This window comes from Mytilus trossulus, chromosome 12 (assembly GCF_036588685.1).
Source record: "Mytilus trossulus isolate FHL-02 chromosome 12, PNRI_Mtr1.1.1.hap1, whole genome shotgun sequence".
NCBI lineage: Eukaryota > Metazoa > Mollusca > Bivalvia > Mytilida > Mytilidae > Mytilus > Mytilus trossulus.
This window is the reverse complement of record NC_086384.1, coordinates 10,947,494-10,956,777: the sequence shown is the minus strand read 5'-3', so window position 1 is coordinate 10,956,777 and position 9,284 is coordinate 10,947,494. Positions and strand designations below refer to the sequence as shown.

Sequence of the window (9,284 nt, the reverse complement as noted above, 5' to 3'; positions counted from 1 at the left end):
CTATGTATTTATGAGTTTTGAACAGCGGTATACTACTGTTGCCTTTATTTAGTTTGTAACCCGGATTTGTTTTTTCCCTATCGATTTTAAAATTTCTAACAGCGGTATACTTATGTTTATTTACCTAACACACCTGGAAATACTTTTCTACCTTCTGCATACATTGTTACGTTACATACATCATGACGTACACGTAAGCGATTTTGATAATAAAGTAGACATGCAAGATTTTTCATATATCGTTTTATTTAGTTTTAAAAAATCATTTTAATATAAGCAAAAGGTAAATTACCAAAAATACTAAACTCCGAGGAAAATTCAAAACGGAAAGTCCATAATCATATGGCAAAATCTAAAGCTCAAACACGATCAAACGAATGGATAACAACTGTTATAATCCTGACCTGGTACAGGCATTTTCTTATGTAAAAAGTGATGGATTGAATCAGGTTTTATAGCTAGCTAAACATTCCTTCGAAAAATATCACATGTGAAGAAAAATACGATCAACTATTCATATATCCAGACGGATAATTGAGCATTCCACAATAATGCAATAAATAAAAATACATCAAATACTTTCTATGCATAAGGTAATTTTTGTTTAAGAAACATTCAATTTAAGATTGAGTTCACATATTTCACTGCATAACTCATATTTGAATCACAAAATGAAAATTCAAAATACAATATTGCCTAAAAAATTTATGCTGACTGCTGGATCATTTAAATTTACTACATAATTGATGACGTATTCATGACATTGCCCGTCTGACGTCAACACTATGTAATTGTTCCATTGCGCCGGTATCAGAAGTATATCTGCTACATTTGGTGGCAGTTTAATCCAAGGATTCAAATTGATATTGTTGGCATTGTAGTATTTCTGCGTTACTGTCATTTGGATATAGTATGGTTGAGAAATCGAATACAAATGTATCTTGCCGTTTTCATAGAAATACCTTTCCTGGTTTCCGTAAACCCCACGCTGTATTGCCCACAAAGGATGGGTTATAGAATAATTAAGCGATGGTCTATTTGTCTTCTGTTTTAAGTGTTGTGTATACGTCATTGGATATCCAGGGTCTGTATACTGGAGTGAACCAGCAGCGAAAAGAAATGACCACACATAATTATCTGAAATGGAAAGACGATCGATTTTTTTAAAGTTTGAAAAGCGAAAAAAGGCTATGGTATATGGCATAACATATCAAATAATTACACCTGAGAAGTGGTAATCATTTTTTCAATATTAAAGACTTGTCCAGCAACCCAGACAACTATTGAACAAATAAAGTTAAACAATAAATATTTGCTTTATTTGTAAAAATTAAGACTCCTGTTACTCCTTTTCCATATTGAGCGAACATAATTGTGAATGTTTCTTATTATAATAGGCTTTTTCACATACTTCAAACAAAAATTACTACATTCAATTTTCCGTTTTTGTTTTGCAAATATAGTATGAATTTTTAGTTTCTTACATAATTTCCCAGATGTTTATTCGTAAATCTCTATGCGAGTAAATCATGATGTGCCACGAATAAGTTTTCGTGCTAGAAAATCCTGTAACATATAAACTTTGTATATTCCTGTACTTAGAAATAAGTTCGAATGTGTCTTATTTTGAAGATTAACACAATAGTTTAAGTTACAGAATTAATGGAATAACATTGATTCATGAACAAGAAACCTCTGAGCTCATGGTTTCTTTTTAAAGAATCAACGCGTTTGAATTGTAACTTTATTACAAATACATTACCGAATTTATATCATCATTTTTAATCAAATCTAAGACCTATCAAACCTTTTCACGTCGGTTTTTATAAAGGGGACAATAAAAAAAGGAAATGCACTTCATATTCTACTTAATCTCCACAAGATTTTCAAAATCCTTCCGCTGCTCAAAATGGCTGTATCTCCTGCTTTCATTTGCAAATGAATATGAATCTATTCTAATTTTTGTGAGAAGTAATCTCCCATATTTTGGTTTATCATACTCAAAGATAAGGTAAGCATTAAGTCAAATAAGGATCAAATTTACAATGAAGTCTGCGTTTACATTAGTTATAAGTGTAATATGCCCAAGTTTATTCAATATCTTGCATTTATTAAAGTTTTTCAGTGAACCCTCAAAAGTATATCATCATACTTGAAGTGAATCCAAATTAAGTAGCTTTTAAAGATTATATAATGACTACATTTAACAAGAGCTCGTGTGCGAATACAATTTATAAGGGAAACAGTCGAAGTCTTCCTTCAAATTGTCTAATTGCCCTAAAATAAAATTAATAACCGTACCCATTTCAGTAATAGAAAGATATTCAAAGGTAAAGCTGTCCATGCAAATCAGCAGGGGAGATTTTCGAAAACTAGTATTTTTAATCAAATATTGCTTCATTCGGAAAATTATACTTCTAGCTGCATAATAAACTATTAGACCGTTGGTTTTCCTGTTTGAATGGTTTTACACTAGTAATTTTGGGGCCCTTTATAGCTTGTTGTTCGGTGTGAGCCAAGGCTCCGTGTTGAAGGCCGTACTTTAACCCATAATGGTTTACTTTTTAAATTGTTATTTGGATGGAGAGTTGTCTCATTGGCACTCACACCACATCTTCCTATATCTATAGATTGAACAGAATTTTGAAAAAAGGCGCCAAGCCTAGATATGGTTTATGATTATCAATTGCGGACTTGTCATTACTTATTTTAAAATAGTATAGGAAATTTTGTAACTATCATAACAATGTCTTATGATGATTAAAATTTCATGAATATAAAAGTGTGCATTATCTCAATGGCCAGATTTAAATGTTATACAAATACCAAACTTGTTTTACTGCACAACGCGCGTTCTGGTTGTCGACATACGACTCTTCTTCAATAATTATATCATATGCAACAACAAAAATTCCAAAGCCTTCTTGTTATAACCGAAAATTCAACCTACTGGCATATAATTCCACTCTATCTGTATTAGTAGAATGTATGGCTTCAATCTCTGTTATATCCGGTAGATTGGGGTAGGCATTAAATATGTCCTCGAATGCTTGCACTGGCATGCATGTCCCCGAACTGGTCCACAAATCATCGTACTCGTCATAGACGTAGATGCCACCACGTGTCAGTACAATAATGTCATTAGAGGTGTATGTATCACATAGATTCTGTATGACTTCTACTGTACCAATAATAGACTGAAACAAGAAAAACACGGATTATAGACGTATGATTATTCTTTTTTTAAATATGTAACACCAATTAGTATATTCTCATTATAGAAATGGGTGGTAATGTATCAATATTGAACAATTTAGTGTATGTTGAAACATTTGCTTAATATTTTATATAGATATGAAAAAATAATATGAAAAATGTGGTGCACACTTCTACATTTTTTTTATCACTGCAACAAGTGTTACGATATTTCTACATTTGAGACAGTTAAATTTTAAAGCGCAAGGCTTGGCGAACTTTAAAAAAAAAATCAAAATCAAAATGTTGAGAGTGTAGAAATATCATGATACACGAGTTATAGGTTGTCTGCATATTGATGTTGTAAAATATCAGCTGCAAGTCCCAGTATGAAGCTTTATGTCGAATGAGCGCTGATATTGGTATCTCGGGCCGGATGATGCGACATATGATACCGATTTTCAATGCCATGTAAGAGCTGAGCACTGTGATAATATACAGTGGAACGACCGATAATGATTTTCATTATTCCTTTTCAAAGATTTGCAGAATGTTGTGTTCTTTATATGTGACGTCACAGGGCTGCAGCATGATCGCTTTTTTTCTGGACGTCATAATAGGGAAAATCAGAAGAAATCAAGAATATCTAACGTCATAATTAAATTTCATCCAATCATTTGCGGAGAACAGAAATTTCACTGGTGATGAAAAACATTTTTCATAATTCGAGTCATTCTAAATTCCGTTTTCAGGGTAATCATTAACAAAAATGGAGATGAAGTCACAGTCACGTGACAAAATGATGTCTTTTAATTGATAGACAAAAAAAAACCCAACAGAACAGAAGAGGTGTTTCATCCAAAATTCGATTATATAAAATTGTATAAAGTTTGAACATTTGAATAAATCTCAAATCTCTCAAAACACCTGTTGTAGGGATCAATTTTATAGACATAAATTATGGAGCCATGTCATTTTGGAACCAAGTATAGCTTGATATGCTGTACAGATTTAACTCATTGTTGAAGGCCAAGCTTACGCTGACATTTTAAATTGCTGACCATCTACTGTATGTCATTTTGGCTCTGGTGGAGAGTTGTCTCGTAGGCAATCATACCATATCTTTTTGTTTTAAAATTTACCAATGATATTCCCGTCTAAGTTCACTGATCATTTTTACAGCGGATGACCGTCATTCGGCAATCCTCGGTAGAATCCGCTACTCTCCTTCGAGGGTACGGAATCGGCCGAGTTGAGACGAATGGGATGACCGTGAAAGAAAAAAAGAAAAAAAAGTCAACTTACAGTATTGGAATACGGGATTACTGTTACCGGGTTTAAAGTTGTCTCCGCCTCCGATGTATCTAGAATGTTCGATGAGGTGCTTGTTACTTCAGGTGTTAGTACGCCCTGTACATGCTGTATATCATCACGTTTCATAACACACATGCCTGTAGTGCTTACATATTGGTAGGGGAACGCGTTTGTTGCGTCCTCTTTCAAATTACATTGACCTTGTCCCTGGTTAATGTTGGTGATATTGTATGTGATGACAGCACACGTATCAACCATCATGCAAAGATAAGCACACTCACCCTGAAAGTTCATTAAACTAGGATCAAAATGTTAAATGAAATGTCTAGTATTGTCCCCAGTTTGAATTTAATGAGTAAAGCATACAAAGTTGTTTTTATATTTTCTTGTGAAGAATTAGATATTTTACTTAATATCAATGTTAACACTATAAGTTTAATGGATAATTTGAAAAACAATTATTATGTCAATATATGAATTGTGTGTGATTGTCGACTGAAATTATTATGTAATATTTAATCGTATAAATATTTGAATTGATAATTTTATTGAGTAGGCTGGCTGTGAAAAATAGTATATAATATAATTAATATTAATAATCTTTATTTCTTTTTCAATGCTACATATTAGTATTGTTAAACGTCTATCGTTTTGTCGGGCGTATGACATTTGCGCCGATTTTGAAATTTTTCATTCTTTCATTTGCGCCGATTTCATTTTTTCATTTGCGCCGAATTTTATATTTTTTTCCTAATTGGATTTACAGGTAAGTTACAGGTAAGTTCATACTTATACATTGGCTGAGCAGATAGTATAAGGACAAATCAAGTGACATTGCAATTGGTAAATGGCTATCCCAATGTTTCGGGTTACCATTCCTTTCCCTAAATGAAATCGATGAATACTTCACGTTTGACATTGTCTGACGCTCCGCTCCTACTGATGACAAATGTCATACATTCTTAGACAACGTACAAGTACAAATTCGGCATTACGGTAAACCAATTCGTGATAGCGTCCATAAAATTAACGAAGGGATGAATTCAACTTAACCATTTGAACTCTTGATGTAATAGCTTCGTGTGAGAAAACGCGATATCTAGAAATGACCTCACCAGTACGTATGCCAGACACAGGAAATGTGGCCTTCGTTATCGACAATTACGCCAAATATAGAATGAAATCATCAGAACGGAATATATTAGATGTGTTGCCTATACATACTCGGAAAGAACAGATTTATGATTTCAATGTATTCTGTTTTATGGATTTGAATGCTGTAATTATATTTTGAATTCGTCATTTAAGTATAAACAAAGTGCTTTTATCTTAGATTTTTACTTCTTGATTTAAAGCAGGAGACAACAGTTATATATGTAGTGTACAAGTTATCATTTTGTACAAATTATAATTTGTACAAAATAATTGTACAAATTATAATTTGTATTTTGACTTTGTACAAATTATAATCTGTACAAAAACTGTCTGTACACATTATAATTTGTATTTGGACTTTGTACAAATTATAATCTGTACACAAAATGTCTGTACATATTATAATTTGTAAAAAATAAGGCTTAATTTCACTTACAACTTGTACAATATTTTACATATAATAAATTTCAAATCAAATGATAAAAATAATTTCAATTTTGATTACGAATCAATATGAAACACACTGATAACTAACTCAGTTTCTGTTTTGTATTTCTTGTCAGGACATCTGTTTGGATTTGTTGGACAGACAATGCACGTTTTTTTTGCACAAATGTTTATGGTTTCGACTTCCGCTGATACAACTTCAATAGTTGTACTAGTTGATATAGAATCGTTAAGTTCTCTTTCTGAGTCTCCTGATTCAGAATCTGTGTTTTCATCCGTTCCATCAATCTCAATTTCACCGTTGTCCTCTGAAACCTCTTTAATCACTTTCTTCAAATCTTCCTCAGTTTCAAGATTTGGCAAAAGTTCCTTGTGCAAAGCAGATGAAGATAAACCTATCTTTCGGTCAGAACCAAATAGAGCATGATAAGGCGATTAACTTTAGAAATTAACTCATTCAATTTGTCCCTAGTATAAAGAAGGTTGTGCTTAAATGTGTTATTCTCAGGAAATTGCCTAACTTCTTGAAAGAATTTATCGATCAACAATACTAGACATTTTTTTTAACATCTTAACTTTTACTTTTGTTCATAACCATGTGAAAGACAAGTGAACAGGAATTCAATTCATAACCTGAAGGCAATATAAATGAATCAATATGACATTCAAAATAGCATTGAAATTTTTTATAGTTGGTATCAACACTTTTTTATCACAATATCCATATGATAAATTATTGTACAAGTTATAAGTGAAATTGAGGCTAATTTTGTACAAATTGTAATTTGTACAAGCACTTTTTGTACAAATCATAATCATAATTTGTACAAAGTCAAAATACAAATTATAATTTGTACAATTTTTTTGTACAAATTATAATTTGTACAAAATGATAACTTGTACACAACATATACATGTTATGATTGACAAAGTGTATTATAACATATGTACAACTGGCTAAAGGAATAGGTCTTTAATGATAAATGAAAATAACATTACTGGGATGGAATGTTGTCTCATTGGCACTCATACCACATCTTCTTATATCATTTCACCTGTAATTTACCTGTTATTTACCTGTAAAAAATCGGCGCAAATGAAAACAAAAATCGGCCTAAATGAAAGGAAAAATCGGCGCAGATGAAATGCAGAACGGCGCAAATGCAAAACGCCGACCGACCGGTTTTGTCATTTATATATGCCTGTCTAATTGTGTTTTGATTTAATTTGTTTGTTGTTGGTTTGTTTATTTAATAACAATCCGATTGATTGGATTTTTAATTAATAAAAGTCTTATTCTTATTCTTATTCCCTGCAAATTATAATTTAATCCACTGTTTATGGAGGTTATATTTTCTTCGAAGCATTAAAAGTTGATATTCAAGTGAAACAAATCGTGAAATATTAGCACAAAGTCATCTAGGAATATTTAAATAAGGTACTGAAAACTTAGACAATTACACAGTTTTCAATAAAGCATAAATAAAGGCAACAGTAGTATACCTCTGTTCGAAAGTCATAAATCGACTGATTGGGGGAAAAAAACAACAAATCCGGGTTTGGATAATATGGATATTACAAAATTGAGGTAAATTGAGTAAACGTGTCCACCATCTATGCTATGTCACCAACGAGACCTTTGATAAACTTACAATGACTAATGCTTTCTGTACTAAAAAATCAAAAGGGGAAAGCCATTCTTTTTTTTACAATTTTTCCCGGTGTTTTTTTAATATGGAAATATAATTTAAATAAACTTTTAAACTCATTTCTTTTCCGATTTTACTGAAATTTTTCTCGACAACATCTGTAGTTAAGCGTTTTTCATATCGTTTGCTTGATATATCGTACAACTATACGACGCCTAGCATTTATAGCATAGCAATTAGTTTTTTTTAATATTACTCATTTTCATGGATTTGCTTCACTGAAAGGGAAAAATGCAATAATATTGTCAAAACATCAAAGTAAACACATACTTCTAGTGTTTTTGAATTGAAAATTAGCCTGATGTGAAATAAATTCATGAGAAATTGACTATATTTCTAATGCAAATATCTATATGCATTTATCATAGGTATATGAAATGGGGTGAGTTTTTGTTTACGGAAGAACGCCGTTAGACGTTTACCATAGATATTTTCCATATTTTTACTTTTCCTACCAAATTCCTTCAGCCCTCGTATTTTATCGGTGTAATACAAAGAAACACAGATTATCATTAAATCTGGGAAGAAAAGAAAAGTGTCATAAATGAGTAATATTTAATCTCGAAATGAATTTAATGGCGTCAGTGAAGAAACTTCAATTGTCGAACAATTTGCCATGATACCACATCTGTTAAAACCTAATAGTTTCGGATCTATACTCACAATACTCCTGACTGTGTACGACTGTATGTCTCTATTAACAATTGTTTGGTGACATGTCTGTCTGTAAAACATGGACTGCTCAACTTCACAAAACACGTTCTTTAGAAACAAAATGTATAAGAACACAGTCTTGAAATTTCGCGGCATTTTGGTTTCTTTTTTGTACACGTGGTAGTTTCGTCCTGTCAATCAAAGTATAGAAAATTTCTAGGCATTTTAATCTCTGGTTGTTCAAGTGGTGGCTCGTCTGCTTCGGGGTATAGAAACCAACAAGCTTTGATTCCCGAATTTCGTTGCGGAAAATCCGACTAAGCTATACACCGTTTACACGTTAAAATTAAACCAAACAATGTCAATCCTCTTGACTAACAAAGGTGAAATAACAGAAAAGATATGTATAAATATCCAATTCTAATATAACTTAACAACCAACTTTCAACCCGAAGAATCATACAAGCCTTGACTAAGTGCTAAATACTAACTGCATTTAATAATAAGTACTGTGTCCGTGTTAATTTAGGCGGTCGTTTGACGTTATTGTTGTACAAATATTTAAACTGAAAATCATCGACTTTATACCTTAACTCTCAACGACAAACTTATCTTTAATGGTATCTGTATTTATATGTAGATAAATATGATGGTATATAAGTAAGAACTGTGAACAATGAGAGTGGTATCATTCACCTTAAGTATACAATTGTATCAATAGTGTCTCATTAACTGTTTGTCTTCAAATCTAACCATTGATTGACTCTTGTTGGTTTTATCATGGACTATATATTACTTCCATGGTCTTAT

The 9,284-nt window shown here is 31.9% G+C and overlaps 1 protein-coding gene across 2 annotated transcripts in view; it reads right to left on the bottom strand.

The window, feature by feature from the left end:
• Positions 1-252: 252 nt before the first annotated feature.
• LOC134693893 (uncharacterized) overlaps positions 253-9,284 on the bottom strand; it is a 33,822-nt gene continuing 24,790 nt past the window's right edge. Inside the window, exons 1-4 of one of the 2 annotated variants that reach the window (XM_063554838.1) lie at positions 8,484-9,054; positions 4,501-4,791; positions 2,951-3,197; positions 253-1,137 (exon numbers count right to left, since the gene is read on the bottom strand). In XM_063554838.1, the coding sequence (XP_063410908.1) occupies positions 680-1,137; positions 2,951-3,197; positions 4,501-4,791; positions 8,484-8,630 (1,143 nt within the window). In that variant the 5' untranslated portion in view covers positions 8,631-9,054 and the 3' untranslated portion in view covers positions 253-679. Of the gene's footprint in view, positions 1,138-2,950; positions 3,198-4,500; positions 4,792-8,483; positions 9,055-9,284 lie in introns of those variants that run through there. The other variant, XM_063554839.1, reaches the window with a different exon arrangement.